The sequence below is a fragment of the Lepisosteus oculatus genome, chromosome 20, assembly GCF_040954835.1.
Source record: "Lepisosteus oculatus isolate fLepOcu1 chromosome 20, fLepOcu1.hap2, whole genome shotgun sequence".
NCBI classification, from domain to species: Eukaryota; Metazoa; Chordata; class Actinopteri; order Semionotiformes; family Lepisosteidae; genus Lepisosteus; species Lepisosteus oculatus.
The window spans coordinates 17,517,248-17,542,073 of record NC_090715.1 but is presented as its reverse complement, the minus strand read 5'-3'; the positions used below and the strand labels follow the sequence as shown (position 1 = coordinate 17,542,073).

Here is a 24,826-nt window from a genome sequence, read left to right as displayed (position 1 = left end):
CGGTAACCTTGGATTGTGCCACAAGCGATCATGGTGTTCTCTCAAGACTCCTTGATTACCCAACTATTGAAACAGTGCGTCACATTTTGCATCTTACTCAGCCACATGCTGCATATGTGTGTGCAGTTTTGTCGACATGATACCATGTGAATGTGCTGGACTGGCCACACAATTTTTTTCACAACAGAGCAACTCTGGGACACTCTGGATTGGCATATGTATGTGCCTTTGGGACCCAAGACTATGAACACTAGGAGTAAGGACATTCCTATGGCCCTTTCTGCACAAAACTAAATTAATTTGTGTTTTTGTTTACTAATGCTAAACTCATTCGCTGAAATTTGAATGCTTCTTAGAACACATACTGTACTTGAAACAAGTAATAGGTTTATTCCATACTGAAAAGAGAAGAAAGAAAACAAAGTTTTTGCTGTGTTCTTCAGGTGTGAGCCTGAACTGTACTTTACTGAACTGTACTTTATATACACCACTGAAAATGCTTAAAATGTTGCATATTTTTAATATAGATCTTAATAAATAAAGCATAACTATTCAAAAAATAACATAAAACACAAGTTTAGCAACCTTTTATTTTACTTCAACCAAAACAGAAGATCCTAAAGGCAAATCCAATAAAGCCAATGCATTAATTCTCGGGAGTACATTTTGTAATATTCTAGCATCAACTACGAAGTTGAACTACTTTCTTTAACCAAACTTTAGCTTTACCTTAATCAGGTGGATGGACTGACAAAAATCATCGTTCATAACACCTATGACATTGCCATAGACTCTGCATGCAGTTCACCGCACTATGTATGCAAGTAAAACAACAGCATTAGCAGTTCACATCTGACAAGTGAGAATGGTCAATTTTTTAAACAAATTATTTATAAATAAAGAAATTATGGTCATTTTAACAAAATGTATCCTGTCTGATAGAAGTGGAGGTGGACTTTATATATATATATACATTCAATTCCGAAGAGAAACTAATGTAGCAGAACGTAAACTCACAATGAGCAGTGAGATTTTTTAAAATTCTGCTCTGCTTACAATCAGTAAATATAAAAAGTCAGAGTTGCTGATCACTGCGACACACTGCCCTAATTCATAATTTAATGTGAGCTATCCAGAGAAACACCTCCAGTTGAGGGTGTACCAGAGATTCAAAACATACACAAGGGCTCTGAGACAGATTACGTTTACGTTTAATAAGTCTTTGTAAAAATCACCTCTGACATACTGTACAGATGTGGAGAAGATGCAGAAACAAGAAAGCAGGAAACTGAGGAAGAGCTCTCTGAGACAGATTCATACCCAGAATGGTGAAAATAACAGAAGGTAATTCCTTTGCTTGTTAAGATTAACACAGAAAGAGTACAGAATGTAGTATGGTGATAGCCAGCCAAAGTAAAGAGACAGCAGAAAATATGAGAAATGCATTAAACAGGCATTCTGCACCTGTAGGTCAGGACAGCAGCAGTGTGATACTGGATCTTGAAGAACAAAGCTGAACAAAGGCTAGAAAAGTTGTCAATGACAATGAGACCTGCAAAGGATGATTTCTTAGTTCTTAAGACCAGACTACCTGCAAAGAAGACATGCCAACGCCGGAGGTGTAATTGTGTCCAGACATGGTAGTGGTGCTCCTGTCCCAGGAGGGCAGTCTGAGACACTCAGATGCTACTTCCAATCGGCTCAGATGCCATCCCCCACCGCCAAATCAAAGTGAACAGCCCAATACACAACCGCAGACACCAGTGTCACAGCCACTCAATGTGAAGGGGAATTGCATTAGGAAAAAGGATACATTTCTATTAAATTTACAGATTGTTTTAAGTTTTAATTTGGTGACCTTGTGAGGTTTACTTTCCTCAGGGTGAAGGGAGACAAGGGCACATCAGAGGAAAAGGGAAAAAAGTGCCGTGTAGCACTGGGATTATAAGAAGATACTTTCAATATAGTACAAACAAGCACCCTTTAATGTTTCTTTCATGAGCAAATATTTAAACAAAATCATGCAGAGCACTGCATATCTTATATTTTAATATACATGGTATCGTGGGAGTTTTTTAGGATTCAATAAAGCTTGACTTTTATAAATATACATGGGCTATGTGTTAACTATATTCTGTTTTTTGTATTAAGATAAAATGCATTTTATACCTCTGGTTCTTTTCTTTAATACGATTTTAATATTTATTTTAAAATATTGTTAAAGTACTTCAATACTTAGAGCTCCACCTTTCTCACACAATGTGAGAAATGTGTAGTGTCAAATTTCCAGTTTCAAGAGTTTAATGACTTGATTCCTTATACTCTTAGACAGCCTTGTAACAGCTGATCTAATGAATGAAAATGGCTCTAAATATTGGTTATGATTTATTCAGACTGCACAATTAATCAATTAATTAATGGTTCAATACTTATTAGAAAAGAGATGTGTTGGTTTAACTATTATCTGAATCACTAGCAATGAATCACAATGAATACAAAAAGGCCGACCTCCAGCAATGTCATGGATATTGTAAAAAAAAAATTGAAAGAAATAGAAATGAAGAAAAGTAAATGAACGTTTTCTTCTTTGCACTTGTACTTTGCAATACGCAATGGTTTCTCTTAGTATAGTCTACTAAAAGAAAAAAAAATCTATTTTTTATGATTCCATATGTCAGAAATGTACTGTAAGCAAACAGAAACAAAAAATCAGCACAATTCAAGAGGCACTTTTTTAGTCCAAACAAAATAAAGTGACCACATCACAAAATAAAGGTGTTGTGGGTTAAAAATCCTTTGACTTCAAAGGAGAATTTGTCTTTTTCACAGGCAGCTAACTGGAACCTCTTCACCTTTGCCACGACTGGGAAGGTGTACCTAGTGAGGGAGAGGGAAGGTGAAAAATGAGGATGTCGCCTAGTTGTTGCAAAGTTAGCACACCCTCTAATGGAATGGTGCTGCAGCAGGCAGCTGCCAGAGGCCCTAGGCCACTCAGCATCTCAGATAAACTCCCATCAGCAGGAGACTGGAGTGCAGCCTCCAAGCTGAAGATAAACTACTGCTGGGTGCACAGCAGAGACTGAATTCACCATGGCATGTGCTAAGCAGCCTGCAGTGACGGTTATGGAGAAAACATGGATAGAAATTGACCGTTTCAGCACTGAGAGTCTTTTTTTCTTTCCAGTTTCATTATCTTGCTCCAAAATCTGAAACATCATTTTTTTTTCAATTCTGTCTTTTAATTAACAATTGATTGAAAGGCCTTGTGCACACACTGTTCCATTACCTAAGTGCAAATGGTTTCACAAGTACACATTAACTATAATTTACTGGTCTATGTACATATTATATCTATATCAATTTTTTTTAGTAAAGGTACGATTTTAGATTATATTAACCCTTAAAGATCTCTCGCTGACAAGAGGTGAAACTAAAAATATTAGAATTATAAAAAGTATAATTATATAAAGTAGAATTGGAAAGAAATTAGAACTGCACATTATTGTTTTCTTTTCAGTACTTAAAATCTATGGAAAGACTGCAACATATGTTACTCTTCATTAACACAAGTTTTGGGAGCTGTTACTTTAGGAACAACACTACTCCTTCCAAATCTTCAGTATATTACTGGCATGGTCCAAAACATTAAACATTAATCCTCTCCAAAAACCTTCTGCAAAGATTTAACGGGTGCTTTAGAAAGAAATGATGTTGTAATAACAGGTAACCTTCACTTGCTAGCATCCAAATAATTGAATTTGCAGCTCAGAAAAAAGAGCAATATGGGACTTCTGTATGTTTTAGATTCCAGAGTCATTTGCCAACTCCTATGGTCTTCCAGGTCCATGATGTACATGGGAACATGCTAAAGTGTGGGGCATTACAACTGTAATGAAGGTGATTATAATTGAGCTGGAAGTAACTGGGAGCAAAGGGATGTTTGTATGGAGCTAGGCTGATATTGTGTTTCCAAATTAGACCTAATAGACACTTGATTAAAAAAAACACAGAGGCATTGTCTACCTTAAATATTACTTACTTCATGGAACAAATGGGCACTTTGCATTAAAAACTATTATCTGCCAGAGTTAGACCAATGTTTATGAGCATTTTATCACTGTTTGTCTACACATGCTCCAGCCACCATGCACAAGGGGGAATGTTTCCCAATAGAGCCTTTGGGAGCCAAGCTTCCTGCCAGGACTTTCCAGGAATGCTGACAACTTCCTGCTGGCAGCCTTTTCCAGTTCTTTCAGTGGGCAAGGGGGAATACATACGAGAAATGCTGCACTCCAATGATTTTGGCCAAAAGTGTATTGGAAACTAGAGAAATAATAATCATGCATAATTAAAAAGAGGGGGAAAGATAACAGTATTATCCAAGGTCTGTGGTTTTTATGAGGCTTTCTGATGAGATAAACAGAATGTGATTTTGCTACCTACTGTATATACAGCATGTTTTATGTTAAAATGCAATAAATGTTCAAAATATGTGGGTATCTTCCTAAGAAAAGTGAATTACTAGGTTAACTAACATTAGGAAGTGTATAACCTGGAGACTTCTCATTCAAAACCATCCTGTTTCCACAAGGAAAGTGATTTGCTGAAGCAGGTTCATTTTATATTTGTTCTGTGTAACTGAATATTATATTTCATTAACTGCTCACTTCAAGGAAGATGATTTTTGTAGAGTGAAATGTTTTTTTGAGAGAAAGTCTTGCTTGCTTTTTAAAATCCTGAAAACAAAATTAAATAAAATAAATATAATTGACTTTCTGTGATATTTATAATAATAGGAAAATATTCCTTATAGTTAATACAATATAATTTATCATAATAAACAGAAAACGTAGGTATGATGAATCAGTAAAAGGAAATATTAGAAACTGGAACACTTTTCCCCTAATAAAATAGCTCTGAATAATATAATACACAAAACATGTAGTTTGCTTTGGTGCATTTTGTTCCCAGTTTAATGTTAAAAAACATTAAACACCTTGATTATTTCAACATGAATATTTCAGTACTACAGTAATTCACATACTGTCACGATCGTAATCCCTCCTCTTAAGGGCGCGCCAGCTTTTACACATTTTAGTTGATCATGAGCACCTGCCCTCATTCCTGCCCCTCCTTATTTAAGCCGGGCGCTATCGCTACTCCTGGCTCTGCACTGGAAGACAGACGCCTGGAGGCCCACCTACCACCAAGTCTCCCTACTCCCGCGGCTTCAGGGCATAGGCCTCCTATCAGTGTCCTGACCCTGCTGAGTCCGGGGCTCAGAGCGCCTGGCCTCGCCATCCCCGTTTTTATTCCCCGTCCCTGCACCGGATCCCATTCCGGTTTTTAAACCTTTTCTTGTCTTGTCTCGTTTGGATTACCTGCCTCTGGGCTTTTGAACTTCACCATGGATTTCCCTTTGGACTCCCTTGGGCTTGTTCACCAGGACCATGCCCCCCGAGCACCAGTGCACCATCGCCAACCTGCCCAGTTCCTCGTCATCTCCTCCCTGTGTCCCTTTCACATACTTCCGGATTATTTGCTGCATAGGGTCCTGACCAACGCATTGTTACACATACTGTAGTCATCAAAATAATGTTACTAAAATATTTAGAAACACATTGTAAACACTGTACAGTAAATGACTGCAGGTAAAACATCAGTTTCAGAATGATGAACTATGTTCTTGGTGACTGTATTTGTCAAAATGCAACACATCTTAACAGAAGAATGATTACATTTAAAGCAACAATTTAATAATGCTCAATTTGACAGAGAATAATCTCAGAGAGCAATTATTACAGTACAGAGTAGGTGGCAACCCACAGCCCACTGAAAACATTTGTACAGCATCCAAGGGCAAAACAACATGATTATTGCCCACTTAACAGGCAATTGGCTAAACATGATTCAGCTTCATAAAGGCAAATGGCCAAAATCAAATCCCACAAACCCTGACAATCAGCAACGTAAATTCACCTTTATCACAATGCTTATTTTGAGTTGTCCCTTTGTGCTTTGAAAGTCAACTTCAAAAGCATTTCAGTATAAATAAATGGACATGTGTATCTTAAAAAGGGTCCAACATAAGTAAAGATGGTCACATCTCAGCTGAGAGCAGTGCTGACATGGAGGCACCAGTGTCTGCAATGATGAGATACAAGTCCTAGAGTGTCTAATCAATCACACTGAATAATGAGTGAATTCCACACTCAAAAACAAAAAATCCAAAGTTGTGTTCTTTCTTCCTCCTTTCAGTGTGGAATTTACTTTTTCCTTTAGAACCTTAAGAAAGATTACAAACAAGAGGAGTCGATTCAACCTATCTAACCTGTTTGGTTGATCCAAGGATTCAGCTACTTCTAGAAATAAGCAACACAGCTTCATACTCTCACACACCTTTGCGTGCCTTCTGTTCTCGGTTTTAAATGCACATCCATGTAGTGTGGTGTGCCCTTCTGGTGTGCCCTGGGTTGACTCTGTCAGAGTCTTTGAGGACTTGTTTCTTGCACTTGTATCAGGAATCCTCATAGCCTTCTCTGTTCAAGGCCAAAAAGGTTCAGTTCCTTCAACATGTCAGAGTAGGACAATGTATGTGATTGCTCTTCTCTGGACTGATTCCAGAGCAGCATTTTTTAAATGAGGCCTTTTGATTATACAATTCTAATATAATATTTCTTGATTTAAATTCTACACTTTTCACATGTGGTATATCCTAGCATTTTGCTTGCCTTTTCACTGCTTTCTCATACTGTACTGTACTGATGTGTCAACACCTGTTTTTCAGAAGTAACCTCTTTCTAGTTCAGCATATCCCATTTTGAATTTGCAGTTCACATTTTTACTACCTGCGTGAAACAACCTGGCACATGTAAAAGTCATTTGCCCGGTCTCAAATTTTATCTAAATCTTTTTTTTAATTTAGTAGCATCTGCAAACAAATGCCTACTGCCTGCATTAAGAATTGTTTATGAAAAGGTTTATCAAAAGCCTTCTAAAAATCAAAATATATCACATCATATATCCTACGTGTCTCAATTTCTATTGCTGTTTGTTCAGAGACCTGCAACAAAATGCTTAGGGAAGGTCTGCCTTTTCTCTGCTTAAATCTGTACAATTGTTTCTATTTCCTTACATTTAACAGAAGCCAGACTGAGTTGTCTATAATTATTTGGTTCAGTTTTCTCACCCCATTTTATGAATAGTACTGTAACTACGTTAGAGATTCTCCAGTCCCTGGGTACTTCCCCCATCTTATGCTGCTGGCACAAAGACTTTGCAGCTCGTATACTGATCTAGCTTGGCACTGGATATTCTGTCATACTAAATGCCCACCTACACGTCTTAGTGTGCCTTTCTTGCAGACGTCTCATCTTCATTCAAAAGCACAGCAGTTTCACAGCACAAACAAGTAACACAAAAGCCAGTACTGTTCTGTTTTGTTCTAGTTCAAGAGGGCATTGAAACATTTTATTTTTTATACATGCAAATAATATGATTTAAATTGTACATTTATGTAGATGCAAAAGGTCAGATGCCAAAAGAGACAAACAGATTGTGCTCCATGTACAAGAGTTCAAGTACTTGCTCAGTGTCAACAAAGTAAATGTTTCTTCTCTAGGAAAGACAATTTTAATTTACACATGGACAAATACAGTTTTATGCATTTTAAGTACATTTGTTATGACTGACTAATAAATCCAAAAATAAAATGTACACTTCTCTGAATTACACAAGACGTAACAAAATACTTAAATTATCTTCTGACATTTTGTTTCGTCAGAGCTTATTAGTATCACCATTCATAAAATACTGGCTCCACTCTTATGTCTATCCATAAAAAGTAAAGTAAAAAAATAGATTTGTGTTCTGGTCTGTGCATTACATTATAATGAAATAGTGGTTGACTTGAGTGTACAGTACAGTATTTACAGCAGTCATGCACTTAACATTGGAAAGAAAATAATACACCTACTGTAAAAGCAATTTAAGAGGTATGAATTTAAGCACCACTGTACATTAACCACTCAAAGAAAGATAACTTTTAAATTATGTAAGCATGTAATCAAAGATTTCTATTTACACACCCCAAGATGAACTATTATTTAAGTTTTTAATTGTTCAAAATTAACTCCCAATAATATTTCATTGTCACCCCAGAATCCTAGCGTCTATTTGCCTCCTGAAAACTACTGGGGGATAAAGAGGAAAAAATGGAGCCTCAAAGTCACAAAATTCTGGAAGAACAGACTGAGGTTTGTGGGTTTCTTGTCAAGCCATGACGTCAATCACTGTCTCCACAGCTAATCTCCAAGTCACACTCGATGCATTCAAATTTCCCTTTCCTCAGCTTAATTGCAGTGAAGATAAGCCCAATTGAAATAGAACCAAAAGTAACATCAAAGTTACAGACTTCAAATTTATTTTGATGAAAGAATGTTAAATGAACTTTACTGCTGTATATTAAGAATTGTTCTTTTTTGTCATCTTGTCTTCGAACCACAGCAATGAAAGAAATAAGTCTTAGATCTTTAGCAACATTTAAATAGAATTTGCTATGACTTTTTTTCTCTTAAATTCAGTACCCCTCCCAAAACATATCTCTGCCCACACAACATTCAGCACCCTTATAGTACCAGCACTTATGGGTACAGTTATGTGGCTGTTTTGAATACCAGCATGAGAGTGCAATATGTTTCCATGAGCAGCAGCAATTAGGGCTACAGTTGTAATCTGAGTCATGCCCAAAAACCAAGAGCAAGGGTTAAGGGAGTGCGCGGTCCTTCCGAATCTAAAGTTTCCAGGAGAAGAAAGCGGTGATGCAGCTGCTTTCTAACCTTGCATCACAAATTCCGCAACCTCATTTACCTGGGAGCTTCGCATTTTAATTTTCTAATCAAATTTTTAATCAGTTCAGACTGGAACTGATCACAATACGTAAGCATTATCATGGATTGTATATTGTACATGACATGTAAAACTGTATGACAAGGTTTCATTCAAAACTGAAGAAGCTGGCAGTGGGAAGTACAGAAACAAGACTGGGCCACTACACATCTGAATATACAAAAGACAAAAGAAAAAATAGTGCAAAAAAGAAACAACTTAAACAAAGCAGGAAGGGATATGAGATGCTGCTTAGTAACAATGAGCGAACTTGCAATGAGAGCCCACACCTTTTAGTTTTGCTGTGTAATAGCTGATTTAGAGATTCAGTCCACTGGGCTAATAACTTCCCCGCACTGTAAACAGTTTTACAATGTTCAGGGAAAACAAAACTTTGAGAAGGAAAGGAATGAATTAATGATATTAAATGGTATATGTATTAAGCATTCTAAATAAGAACCATTCACAACCATGTTTCTATGAAGTGTACTTTAAATGTTTAAAATACATTTTTTCATAATACCAATGTTACCCACAGTGCTTTGCAAAATAATTCAGACCCTTTAATGGTGTCTCACTTTGTGAAATTACAAAATGACGCAAATACATCATTTTAATTATTTCAAACTTACTGTATATCTTTATATGTTAAAAGTTATTATTTTAGAGTTAACATTTAATTTATTATTAATGTATTTAAAATGGACTATTATAAAAATATATTATTCAAAACCTGAATGTGTTAACTGAAGAATTCTTGGGGTAAGATCAGTTACAGTAAAGTTTGCGAAAGGCAATAAATAAATTTTAAAAAAAGCTGAACCGACCAATTTCCACTGCACAGTCAATTATTAAGAAATTTAAGGCTGATGGTATAGTGGCAGCCCTGCCAGGAAAGAGGACGCAAACGTAGCTGCCTAACCTTGGCTGTGAGACAAGTGGTGCTGGAGGCAACCATAAATGCAAAGGGAACAGTTGAAACTACAACTACAACACAGACTGGCATTTGAAGCATACCAAGTATCGACAATTTCCATTTGACATTGCCTGTGTGAGTGTGGCTGGGTTAAGAACAGTTACAAACTAAAAATTCACATTCCAGCATGACAATGATCCAAACAATACTTCCAAATTGACAAAGAACTGGTTAACCACACACAAAATAAATGTTCTGGGCTGGCCATTTCAATCTCCAGGCCTAAGTCCAACGGAATATCTGCAGTTCTAAATCAAGAAGGCAGTTCACAAATGGAAAACGAAGGGTCAGAAAGACCTACAATAATTTTGATTGGAGGAAGAGTAAACAAAGCCCCTCAGAAATACCACAGACCTCAAAGGAAACATCTTGTCAGAGTAATCCATGCCAGATGAGAATTTACAAAATACTAACTACAGTGGTGTGAATAAATGTGACATTTGTGTTTTCTGGACTTTCTGAAAAATGTGTTCTTAACATTGTGCGATGCTATTAAGTTTACAGTATAACTCATATTTTTAAATTTTACATATTATCCAACCTGAAAATCTTTCTGTTGTATGACATTTTCATTGTTCTTTTATCTGGGGTTTAAATACATTTGGCAGGGGTTGTATATAAAATAAAACTGATGCACAGTGAGATATATGCACTGTGTTGAAATGGTGAAACCCTCTCTCTTGGCCAGGTTGTCATTATAAATGGGATCTTGTTTTCATTTGATATATATTGTTAAACAAATTATTAAAAACTAAAATTAAAATAAAGTGCTGAATCAAAACAAGCAAGAAAAAAATATTGTACAGAAATTACAAACTGACATGGAAAAAAAGACACATTGTGCTGTAGTGACTGGCACAGCAAATAGTTACAAAAGACATTTCACAGCTTCATGTTTCAGAAAAACATTGGCAGCCTGGTGGTGTTCTGTTACAGTGTGAATGCAGGTCTTTCCTGAGCTGGTCTTCGTGATGGTGAAGATGCAGCCCCGAAATGATCATTCTGAGTGTGAAGAGAGTGCTCCTATGCCCTCGATTTCTCTCACATGGGCCACTGCAAATTCATTACATCCTGTTTAGCCTTTTGACTATGACTTTTTGTTCCTGCCAATAAAACAAATGATTCCTTTTAAAAAATGAAACTACACAGATTCTAATAACAACCAAAAGAAAAAGTGTGTCAAACAGGGAGAAAAACATATTGTAACTCTCTATGTGTCTTTAAGAAGAAAACAAATTGAAGGCCAAACTGTGGTAAAGACAGAGACATGACCCATGAACATGAGACATGAGACATTAGTTTGATTTTCTGTTCAATTTTCTTAACAGTGATTTAGGCTAAAAAAAATAAACTCTAAAAAAATTAAGAAATCACTATGTTGTTCATATTTTTGGACACTTTCATTAATTGGCTTTATATGTACTGTATTGTTCCATTTCATTTTCCATGTATTGGTAGAATACATTTTCTAAAAAATATAATGTAATGAAATGAATACACTGTGAAGAACTTCTTGATAAAAATGTTAATGAAAACTTTGAAATCTTTAAAATGTAAAGAATATTACTTAGTCTGTCTTACAATTCAATTTGCAATACATCATTTCAGTTTTGTAATGTGAGTCTAATTTGTTGATTATATTTGTTTACTAATGTACTGTAGCTTCAGAACCCACAGAAAATGAACAGCACATTTTTGTCCTGGCCAAACCTCAAGTCACACTTTGATGACATTTATTTTTTTTTCAACCACAAGAAATAAAGAGGTACTGCAGCTTATTGTAATTAAAAAAAACTAAAGATGGTTTAAAGATTCTGCTCATTTTTTTCATATTATACAAATGATTTAATATATAAAGTACATCCTAAAATTGTAATCAATCTTTTAAAAAATCAGGTCTGTTGGTTTAACACACTTCAAAGAATGAAAAATTCCAACTTAAAAAATAAATAAATTCAGGTTTTGATTTTAAGTCATTAGGTGCTTTCATGGTGTGTGATTCATTTTGCTTTTGCTTGATTCCATTGCTTAATCGCCTGTAAGAGTGATGAATTCAGGAACTTTAATCCACCAGTTAATTCTCAAGAAAATCAGGTAACACTGCTGAATTTATCTATGCCATTCCACATATGGTGACAGTGAAGACGAAAATAAACAAATGTCCTCCCATCTTAATCAGCTAATGATCAGTTTCTGGAGTTTAAGAAGCTCAGAGCACAGGTTCTCTTGCTCATTAAGGCATAAACATACAGTATAGCAAACAGGTCCTCAACTTTCTTCTCCATTCTTTACTAGGCAACCTACTGTTAATCTTATATGTCTTACAGTAAATTTAGTCTAAGCTGCTTTAAAATAATACCGACATTGTTACAACCATTTCTTTGAAAAATAATATTCAAGTGAATTTTGCATGATTGCAAGTTAGAACATCTCTGTAAATAAAATTAAGATGCTGTATTGATTCACTGAGTATTATTAAGAAATTTCAACACTAAGGGTTACACAAGACATTTTAAAATGCACATGCTAATACACCTAGCTAAACTAATATAACTCATTATTATGACTAAAAAAGAATATATTTTTAGATATTTGTCTGTTTCTGAGAAATACTGTAAGAACTGTTTGAAAAATAGAGAATTGTGGCTGCATAAAAGGACATTCACAAAATGCTGGGTTTTGAAAGAAAGTAATAAGCAGTACATACCCCCCCAAAAATAAAAGAAAGGCTTCTGAGGAGCACTGCAAAACTATTTTTATGCCTTAGAAAAACAAGTACAACAGTTTACGCCTCATAAACAGAGGTAGCTCTGCAAATACTGGAACTCATAAGTCAAGACCACCAACATCAGGTCATACATTGAACATTCAAGAAGAGTGATTAAGGTGCAGTATATAGCTTGAAAAAGAGCTTCCCTTTATTCCTGAGGGAAGTCCCAACAGGTAAGAATGTAAAAGTGCTTGCAAAGCTGCTGAGGGAAACTAACTGCTATATTAACCCATGCAGCATCTGTGCTTTGCAACTAGACTGTGGGCTCTGGAATCGAGAGCTGTCAATCTGTCAACTCTGATGTGCACTGTATTCATCATATAGACACGAGCAAAAATATGTGTGGAAAATTTCTCATTTTAGACAGCGCAAACATCGTCATTCTTGTTTGTCAGTGAAGCACTTTTTTTGTTCCCAAAGCTGAAATCAATGAAGGAGCAACCATTTAAATAAGCTGAAATCCCTGACCTTGGCATGCTAACAAACTCTGCTGGCAATTTCATGTCTTTGTCTCAGTAGCACTAGTCCAGGGCTAGAAAATATGTTCTTGAATAAATCTACTGGCAACTCCAAGAACAGTGTTTTAACAACTATTCATTACCTAATGTGTGGCAATGCAGCAATGCACAATTTCTCAACCCCAATTAAATTCACAGTTTAGTTTTCAAATGCAAGTGTAAAACAAGACAATATGTTATTTCTCCTTTTCACCACTCACAAAGCAAGATAGTGTAGGCATATATTTTTCCCTTCTACTTATTATTAAATATTCACAATAAGATTTCACTGAGGCCACCTTACCTCTATGAAACAAAATAAACGAGTATTGTATGAAACAAAAGAATATTACATTAAAACAAAACAATTAGCTTTTTTTAATATTGTTTCAGAAAAAGTTAATAGTATGTTTTTTAAAACATTTAAGAAAACTCCACTCCTTTTATTGACAAATTTAGCAAACTAAAGATAGACAAGAATGATACCTATCAAGTTTGAATGTCAAACAGTTTTTAAAAAGCCGTGAGTCTGTGTCATAAGCTGCATTTCAACAATGAATAAAAGCTTTTTATTTCATTCATTAGCCTAGTACCCCCTTTTCACATATTTATCCTGTTGGTACAGTACCAACATTCTGCTTTTAATGTTTGGAATTAATTGATTAATGTTTGTAGAGTAGGACCAAGTCCTACTCATCTAGTGTTGCCATATAAAGGTTGCTTACAGTATATACTGTAAAAGGTTACTGCAATCTATGAGGTGCATATCTGATGCAAGTGAGAGCATAATGAAACAAAGTCATTTCAAACTAATAAAAATTAAATGGTATAAATTCTGTTAAAAAAATGGCATTTGTGCAGTAACACCACTGCAAAACATTAAAACTATATTGTCACTGGAATGATATCGACCATGTTTGGAGTTGACTTGTCAAACAGTACTTTAACAGCAGTAGTTTGTGTATGCCAAGGAAGATGTGGGAGCGGAAAATATCACTGCAACATGCAAGGTGCAGATCAGCTTTGACTGTGTATGAAATCTGCAATATTTTGCTTTAACTGGTACAGCAGATGCCAAGACAGAAGCAAAATGGCAGGAGCACAACCATTTGAACACACATGTACAGTCCAGTATGCAGGAGAGACGGTGTGTAAAATCTTAATGGTATAACCCCACAGAGGTCTGGTTAATGTTACAGGCCAACAGCACGGAAAAATAAACTGTGTTCTACCGACATGCTCCTTTACAGAGCTAGCCAATTTTCACAAATATAAATTTTACCAAAATGTGGGTTGTTAATGAAGTTGACACAAGAGAGATTCAATGGCTTACAGTACATTATCTCTGAACACCTGCAGAGTATGAAGTTGCTCAGTTGCCTAGTCTCTGAATACCAGCAGTTCCCTTACAATAACAGTAGGCTTCCACTCACTGCCTGATTAAATTCAAAGAATCCCTGGAATAAGCAATAGACTTTCTGGTTGTCTTCCAGGCGTATTGCCCTTTAGTTTTCTTGGGCTGGGTTGCTTTAGTCTGTATTACTACCTTCTATTCCTAGAAACAGCCAAACTGAAAAAGTACTGTATTTGTTGCCATTGCTGAAGTACTTAGCGTAAATGAAACCAAGTCATATTCTTTAGATGTTTTGTTTTAAAAAATAGGAAGATCGGGACTCCTGCTATGATAAATGCCATTGCACTGCACACTAAACAGCTAGTGTCAGGTAATAATCATGCTGTACCTCTACTGCACCAAAAAAAGCAAGGTTTAGGCCATCAAGGTGGAACCCATGAATGAATATAAAATGATATAATGTTGACAATTCAACACAAATAAACTTCAAAAAGCTTATTTTTTCCATTCATAATGCAAAAGTGAGTAGAGATTGCATTTCACCACTCTTTTCAAACAGAAAGCATTCTATGATGTTCAGGCATAATGCAAATGAAATTTAAGTAAAACCTTTGAAGGAAACTTCAGAAGGCTTTTACTCTCAAATAAATAGTACGGAAACGATCTTTTGTCTGAGATCAGACAGTATGCACACAGATAGTCAAATAATGTCATGTACTTCAGTGACAGCAGGTACTGTATTATAGTCTGTGCATATAAAGAACTTGGCACATCCAGGAGAACATTTTGTACACCTCCACTAATTAATCTGACACTGGAAGAACTAGAATAAAATAAATATAGTGGTTCAGGTGGTTACTGTAGCTGCGTCAGCATGTGTAGGCTGCAAAGGAACAAGTAATAGGTTCCATGCTGAAAAGAGAAGAGAGAAAATACGTTTCGATTACGTAAGGTATGGTTCAGAAAAGCACTCTAGTGTGGAGTTCCTGCAAACTAGAAGAGTGTCAGAGAGCGCAAAAGGGTTAATAGACCAGGGAAGACAGGACTGGCACCAACAAGATATAATAATACACTTGGCAGCCAATTCTGTGTCAAACCTTAATTCCCCCAGGGAGAGAAGGACACTGCCTAATCTGTATTCAGTCCTGACATTGTCCACATCTGATATGGAACATTAGCTACTAACTCTCTCTATAGACTAGTGTCCTTCAGTTTATATTACTTTATGTTAATAGAAAAAAATTACATACAACATCATTTGTCATTGTTACCGGGGATCCCTGCACCTGATTTCAATGCATTTATTTACTGCTGAGGGGAAAGTAGAGTCAGGGGGAGGTTTGAGATCTTTCCATGTTTATTGATCTTTGATCCACCCAACTCCCCAAACATTCTGTTCAGTTTTTGTTTCCCGTTCCTCGATGCCGGCTATGCTCTATGCTTAGGCCAGAGCTCTTTTTATGATTGGAAAAAGGGAGCGTGTAGAAAATGTTAAAAACAGAGCCCTGCAAGTGAGACAAAGCTGCTGCTGTTGTTTTAATAGTAATTTGTTTTGCATACTGTATTATCCTTTATTATACTTTGTTTTCCATTGTTTATTATGTTAGAATAATTTCTAATTTCATTTTTTTTTCTTTATAATGATTATTTCCAAAACAGATACAGATTTCACAAGCATTCACTCCCTGGATCATTGCTTTCTTCCCTTCGGTATGTGTTATTGATGTAATGCTTACAGAGAAAGAATGACATTTTTTATTTATACAAAGGTATTGACAAACCTACAAAATATGCAATGTCTGAATCAAAAAACATACTCAAAATACTCAAAACCAAGGGATGATCGTGAAAACAACGATGCAAAAAAGACTTACTGTATTTTTTCAATTTCCCTCACAATAAAACAATATGGGAATTTGGTAAATGGAATTCCTGCATATTTCAGTGCATCAGTTTTACTTTATTCTTACAAACCCGAAATTATTAGAAATCATTGGCCAAATGTCTTGATACACACACTGTCTGAAGTGTGACAAACTAAAACACTTTTCAAACCCTATATACACTACTGTACATGAAATTGAAATCATTAATTTTGTTCCCTTTAAAAAATCATAAAACAATGTGTCACAACCTACTGTTATAGACTCAAATATGTTTAGCTCATTGAAGATCTAAAGATGAAAACTAGTTCCTGATGAACTAATAATGATGAAAAACTTTACTTTTAAAGTCCAACATTTAACATACTCATATCATATTTGTAAACACTGAATCATCCACGACAGTACAGAATTCTCACCATGAGTTTTGAAATCCCACCATCTCGATGCTTACTAACCACCAGCAGACCCCCTGATTAGTCATCATCTTTTCATCTCCAGTGAGCAACATCTAGAAGCGTCAGTCCTATAAGGGACAATTTTGAGGTGCAACTCTGTTATGACTCCATCGGCAAGAAAGTGTGAACCCAAACAGGGTACAACTTTTGTCAACAGGAAAGACTCACATCCTGAGGCTCCAGTTTTAATGTCAGATGTGGCTGAAATAACTGTTGCTCTGTTTACCATTATGTTTCCTAACACTAAAACAAAACTGTTCAGTTCAGTCAAAAACTGAAAACCGAGCTCCTTTATGATAAATATATCTCCATTATTGATCTTTAAATAGAAAATGTCTAACACTTTAACAAATCTGTGGTGCTTAGGATATAGGGAAGAGTTCAGCTTCTTGAGATGTAAAGTAAATCTAAAAGATCAAGACAAAGGGAGAGAAATTCGTTCCTCTTTTCTGTGTTTTTTTTCTGAGAAAGCTAAATATTACTTTACTAATAATAAGACTCCTATTACAAGCTGAGTTTTTTTACAAGAGCAGACAAACATCTACTATATAAACATATGCAATAACAGAAACAGCATATTTAAAATAAAACTTATGTATTAAGTAATTTTATGTTTTTGCAGAATTTTGATTAATAGATCAAATAGATTGGTGACAGACCAATTCACCTCGGTAGTGAGAGAATTGACAGGGCACAGATAAATGATAGTTCTTAACCTGTTGAATGTTGAAAGTTTCATGAAAATCAAGAAAGACAAATACAGAAAGGACCAGTGTGCTTTGCTGATGAGAGTGATGGTGCCACCTGGACTAAGCTAACATGCTATAATTTGCTGTTTGTAACAGAGACAGGCAATCCTGGTCCCGATGGGTTATGCAGATTACCTAGATATTTTCTAAGCATCAGCAAGTGTATAGCTGGGATAACGTGTTAATTGTTTCCATAGGTGGCCCATTATGAGGCGTTTTAGGTTATTAAGAGCTGAGTTAGAATAAAAACCTGCAAACACACAAGCCCTCCAACATTAGAATTGCTTGTCCCTGGTCTTTGGTGTTCACCACCAGTTCACACAGTAAATACAATCTTTCAGTGATGAACCAGGAATTACATGTCAAAACTCCTTGTCAGGACCAGATGGGTGGACCAAGTGTGATGGTCCTGACAGGAGTGTCTAAGACACTGCTTCAGATATTCAGTTTTAGTGATGGATGGCAACATGGCAGCATTGTCCTACGTTGATTTAGTCCTAGGAGGTCACTTCCTACCTTTCTAGAGGGCTCACACTTAACACAGCGATACTCCAGATAAACAATGTGCATCTTCATGCTGTTTGTTTATAGTGGAAGTACACTTGCCAGACTTCAGCTCCATTGAACATTTCTCAGATAAGCTGAGAAAACATGTGCATCCTAGAGCTCAGTCACTAGTGAAAAAGCACATGCTTGTCAAGGCAAGAGGAATGGGACACATTCACAAGACGGCATCTAACAGCATTCTGTGTTGGCCACACACATTTCTATCCTCTGGCTTTCACTTTAGATGTCCTGGTGATTGGAAATGTTAATTAGTTTAGGAAACTTGCTTATCTCATGTCTGTTCAAGAAAATGCCAGTGCACTGGCTGCAAGACGTTTATTTCACTTTTTTAACTGTGTCATTTTCCTGGTTATAACATTGTAAACTTGTTGCAGATACAATAAACTTATTTTGATGTTCTGCATGTAGCGGTTACAGAACATATTGTAAGTTTTTTATGAAATATTCAGCTTTATAAAAGCAAACAGCAAAAACAAGATGAAAAGATCCATATTATGAGTCTTGTAATACTGGTTTGCGAACCTCTTAAATAATGATATCAGATCCCGGATGGCACAGTGGCACAGTGATTAGCATTCCTGCCTTGCGGAGCTGGGGCCCTGGGTTCTATCTGGTTAGCTTTTGTATGTTCTCACCATATTTGCAAAGACAATCTGGAACAGTAGGTTAATTAGCTGGTTATTTCAACTAATTTTGCATTAATTAAACGTAAGTAACTCTAGCAGCATTATACATTAAAACAGTGATAATCTTACTTTTATTAATGCCTTTCACATCAGCTTTATGCAGTTTACTATGCATGTAGTTCAATATGCACTGCATCAAGCTTATAACAATCAAGCAATATCATTTAAGAATGTGTTTTTGACTTAATGTTGCTGACTTAATTGAGGACTGTGTTGCTGTATTGTGAGAGATCTGAATCATTCATTAGAAGAACAAATTTGAGTCTGTTTGAGGGCAAGATCAATAGCAGTATCAGATTTTCAGTAGGTATGTTACAAGGCTTAAATGTGTTGAAAGTAGTTTTAACATCCATTTTCCTACACCTAATTAGCTTCAGTATTTTTTCCACTGTCTCCGTTTCCTTGAAGGTTTTGTTTTACAATGTTGACATTAGCTTCTTTTCCGTCATAATTCCTCTATATTGTTTTATTGGGTTTCAGTGGCCTTTTAATGCTACTTAGCAAGCAATTGTGTGTTAAAAAATATTTGTTTAGATACTAAACAAAATAACTGTCAAAAATACCATTATTAGTATCCATGTGACTGTGAGTTATTTTCAGATTTTTTCAAACCAAGGTGTACAGGGAACTTCAAAACAATGTATATACCTTTTGTGCATATAAAATAATAGACCCCCCCACAATAATTTTTGCTGTCAGTTTTGTTACATTCTGCATCGATTGCTCTTTGACCAAACAGCTCTCAGCAAGCAGTCACAAAACCTTCAGCCCTCCCAAACATCAGTTTAATTAAACCCCAGTAAATGTAGAGAAAAAGTATTATGGTCCAGAAGCTTCAGAGAATTAACAGGTTGACATCTTTTGGTAATCTGTGAAAGATACTTCTGCAATCAAGCCTTTTTGAAACTCTAGTCTGCCCTTGATGGCCCTGCACCATCTGCATTAATCATGTAATGTCTTTCAGTGCCTCTAGCATTTACTCAACAGATACAAACAGAATGAACTGATCTTCTTGTCATTAGATTTTTTTTTCTTCAGAAAATATTTATTTTTGTCTGTAGATTTCTGTACTTTGATAAATGGATACCTGAATGAATTTCAAGATTATGCAGTATTTTCGAGATCTGTCTGGGGGAATCACTTTACCTGGGTCGTGGTACAGCAGCCAAACATTAGAACTCCTGCCACTGATTCCCATAATTTCTCTCCACAATTTCCTTGGTGGGTTTTCATTGCTGGGTGAGAGAGCTGAAAAAACTGAATTCCATCCCTTTCCTTCCTCCTCTTCAAGCATAAAGAAAATGAACAGGCTTGTTTTTTTTTACTCTGTTATCACACAACCTGGAGGGTTATATGACCAAATTAGTGCACATTGATCAGACAGGCTTTAGTAAAGAGTGTCTGGACTCTGATAACATTCACTCTTCTCTGTTTTATACAGAAGACTACAAAATTCTTCCCCATACTGTATATTGCATCTAGGATAGATTTTCAAAGGTAAACATGCTTACATTTACATGTGTTAAGTGACGTACTCAGGACTCATTTACTTTTTTCTGTGTTCTTATACATCTTCACCTACATTTGTTCCATGTCACATTCTGTACAATTAGCAGCGAGCTAATGAATATATCATTGCTATGTTTTTATACAGTACATTGAATTTAACTGTGCATCTTAATTGCTGGCAGGCTGTTTCATGCCATTCCATTCCAGTGTTCTTTACAATTTCAAATGTCACTATACGTTGCTTCATGTCAGTCAAGCAATGTCAGCACATGGGCAGAATGAAAAAATCTCATCCAGGCAGCCGTAGGCTCTTTCACCACCCATCAGCTGCACACATGAACAGAGAGGAGGGACATATCATAAATTCAGCATAGTGTTGTAAAATCCAAATGGAACTTGCCTCCCCACTGACTATTTTACTCATCCTTTTAAATGACAATAATAATTAACGGCATTAAAGCTTATACTTCAGAGCCTCTTAAACAGCAGCAATTTACACATTTTATGGCTGTATGAAAGGTTAGCCTATTGCTATATCTGCATACAGTACAGTGCTTGCCAGTATTACGACTTCCAAACTTGGGATTTGTAAATCTCGATGATCTGCTGCTGTTATCTGTTTAATAAAAAGCCCACAGCAAAATTCTAAAAAAAAATGTCTAAAGGCGAGATTTTAGTGCTTGAAGCCTCACATATAGACCGGTATGGTCATATTTAAGAAGACAAAGAAATTACTGATCTACCACTTACACTATGCTGCACCTGTTATCACTCTGTCACAGTTTTTGCAGTTAATCTGAAATTCTAATAAAGACACAGTTCTTTGCTTTAAGGTGCTCTATCATATGTTAATTTCTGCTAAGGTCTTTCCAACAATATAGTTAATCACATGTGTTCTACAAAATAAAAAGCGGGTCTGTTGGACAAGTTATAATGAGGGAACATTGTCACTTCATCTTTTAGGAAACACCTTGATATAGTCATCACAAATGAATTACCTAGTATTCTCTGTTCTTTTATGAACAAACAAAAGCACACAAATATTACTACCAACAAACACAGTTACCAGCTCGTTGCACAGGGTACTGTACAGCTTTCCAATTGGATCCACATTTTGTTATTGACTATTCACATTTCATTTAATATTATATATACTGTAACCACAATCATCATGTGTGACAAATCTCCCCTTAAGGTTGAAGTCCTTATTTAGCACTAGGCAAACAATTTAGAGTAAGTGTGAGATTGGTGGGGCTGTAATGTTTTTATAGCCTCTAAGCTAAAAGGAGACTTAGGCTAATAATGCAATTTAAAAACAATAACATTTGTAAGTAAAACAAACACTTAGCTCATGGTACATTTGAAAATGACAGCAAGATAACCACAGGACTGCTAAGCAGCTTTTATGTGAAGAAGAAGCTGTTTAACTGTAAAGTCATTAGCATTCCAATCGGCACCTCCAGCATGGCTAGAAATATAATTATTAATAAGACAAAATGCCTTTGTCCTGTTGAAGAAACAGCCAATATATTTGATACACTGACATCCTTAATGATGAGCATGAAAAAGGCCAAATACCCTTCACAATCTAACTTATGGTCTCAGACATTTAATTGCCAAGACGCAAACTTTACACAAGGGACAGAGTGAAATGTATACTAGCTGTTGACTAGACGGGAGAATGAGGGGTAGCAGACTGGATTTTAGTGGCTGAAGTGGCCTTGTATGAAGCAGAGATTCAGCAGTTTCATTATTCAGCTATTGTAGCTCCTCATATGTGCTCTGAATAGTTCTAAATACTGTAGGTGCTCCAAATTCAAATGGGGGGAGTAGTATGGCAGGTGTCTTTCCCTTGCAAGCTGTGCACGCTTATGTATCAAGCAGCTTCACATCCCACCTCCTGGCTCAACCTTTTTAGACAGTTTTGCTTTCACTACAATGGCTCCGTGGGCAGAGGATGCTATCTGCATAACATCCTCATTTCATAGCTGGCCCACTCACTCACTTCTCTGTGGGACTGTGCACAAGTTACTTCAGCAACGGTCCACAAACCCACAATGTCTTTGTTTTGAGAGCACATACTGTACACATGTACGCAGGCACATCTTCCACTATCACAGAGCCCGGAGTTTCAAAAGACAGAGGGGTAGACCTGCAAACACAAAACTTGGCACTTTGAGTACAAGAATAGTAATAAGTGATTGTGAATTATTGTAAACTTTTTTTATACAAAAAAACTCATAACCAGACATGTTTCTGTGCATTTAAAAATAAAATTGTTTCATAATTAAGTTTTAAGTTGCAGGTAACTTTACATGTCTCCTTTTTCTGCATGATTCTCAACTAAACGTGTGCAGATGTTGTGAACTAAGACACAGTTACAGATGCCTCAACTCTTTGGATTTAAGAATACACATTTTGCTTTGTTTCTTTTGGAAAACCTAACAAAATGGTGGGTACTACTGCTAAATGACAAGTTAATCTATACTCTTCTTTTTTTCAACAATTACTCAGAAAGCAAGTTCATAAGAACAAACACACATTCAGCCTATTAATTTCAGTAAGCCAATTAGGAGTTTTGAAACCTATTAGCCAGAGAACAGGAAAGTGTGGGTCGATGTGAGCACTTTCTAGACCTATGAATCACCAATCTTCTTCAGATTCCGATTCACTTGTGTAGGAGCTTTCTCAACTAATGGTTCTTTAGGATTGAGATAATTTATGTGACTAATTTCTTTTTTATTCAGACTATTGTGACAGGATCCCAGTAGGGTTCAAGCTTCAATAAGTATGTTTATTTAAGACCAGCATTGTCCTGTATACACGATACAGAATTTTCTTCTTTAGAGGCTTGTATAAAAACGACAGAGACCAAACCAAATGACAATACAAACTTAAGTCAGTCATTCTATGAGTGCCATTTCCTATTTTAACTTCCATATTAAAGTTTGTGGTGAATTTGTTTAAACTTTGTTTAATCAGGTACATGAAATTATAATCAACATTTTCTTCTTGACGGACAATTTACCCATAATATTAAAAAAGCTCAGTGGAAACTACAGTACAGTAAGTATGTAACTAAACAGTGAAACATGAGTTTTAGCCTGATACAATATACAGATCATGGACAGTTCTAAAATTTTAACATTAACATAGACAGACATGCAGAAAGAATTTTAAGTATTTCAGATTTACTATTCTATTTACAGTACAAATTCTTTATCTTGTCAGTAAAACAGAACAGATCTTGTGAAAGACAGTCTGTTTATGTACAATCTTTTGACAGAAAGAAGGCCAAAGTGCATGTGGAGGAAAATAAAAATATATTTTCTTAATATTAATAAATACTGTATACTGTGTTTAACTATAATATTATAATAAAATAGTTACATACTGTATATATAACTTATACAGATGCAAAATTCCAAAACAATGCATGAAATCCCAATTTGCATGATTAATGATCCTCCAATCATTTACATGAATGGTTTTCCACAATCGAGGGAAAAAAAATAATAAAATAAAAAATATTTTTTATAGGTTATTCTGTAAGCTGCTAAGTCTCTTTCATATCCTTTCATAAACTAGATCTATACAGCTTTACTGTGCAGTAACAAAAAAATAAGTGTTATTTAATATGAATTGATTCAGATTTCTTTTCCATTCACATCTATAGAAATTTTGCTGAGTAGTTATTTTTTCTCAATTTAAATAGCACTGGTGTTCTGATTGAAGTCCAAAATAGTAGGTTACTTGATCATGTGCATACCATTCAAGCATGTGTTAAAGTAATCTAAGCATATTTTCCTGCTTAAATATATACATTTGATTAGGATTTTAAAATATTATTATACCATTGTCACAAGGCAACTGAGCTGTGTTTAAAGAATTATTGGATACATACACCACAAATCCAAATATAGCCTAGCATATCATAAATCATTATTGCTCAGCTCAGTGGCAAATGTATGCATGTAATGTTCAAGGGTCTTTTGGGAACATTTATATTAATGTGAATATTATAGTCCTGGCATTCAGATTTTTAGCATTACACTAAATGCTGCATATGGAGTTCTAAACATTAAAAGAAAGCACTTGATGTTCATCAGTATTTGTGTACTGTACTGTATATCTATTAGAAGAGACACCATTTGGTTAGGGTATTTGTCATGAGCATGTAGCTGTAATTGCTTATAGGCATGAATCTTAATTAGGACTTGTCCAATCACAATACTACAAGAGATGGTACACTCTTATGACTTCAGATTTTTGTACTTAGAAAATCAAAGTTAGTAGCCACAGACAGCTTACTGCACAGGGTTCATACACTTATACTGCACAGCCTCCTACTTGACCTTCTTCATCTTCTAATTTATTTCTAAATGTAATCATTTATTAAAAAAGCACTTGTCATTTAGCTTAAAACTGTGTGTGCTTCACTTTGATTTCAGATTTCACTGAAATCTGACTTTCAAGTCCTGCTATCAAAAT

The 24,826-nt window shown here is 35.6% G+C and overlaps 1 protein-coding gene across 4 annotated transcripts in view; it reads right to left on the bottom strand.

The window, feature by feature from the left end:
• The window catches only part of wwox (WW domain containing oxidoreductase), a 376,030-nt gene that overhangs the window by 106,382 nt on the left and 244,822 nt on the right, over window positions 1–24,826 (bottom strand). Inside the window, exon 9 of one of the 4 annotated variants that reach the window (XM_015368095.2) lies at window positions 9,599–10,965. The exons of the other annotated variants lie outside the window; for them this stretch is intronic. Within the exon in view, the coding sequence (XP_015223581.1) occupies window positions 10,927–10,965 (39 nt within the window). The 3' untranslated portion in view covers window positions 9,599–10,926. Of the gene's footprint in view, window positions 1–9,598; window positions 10,966–24,826 lie in introns of those variants that run through there. 4 annotated transcript variants of the gene reach the window in all.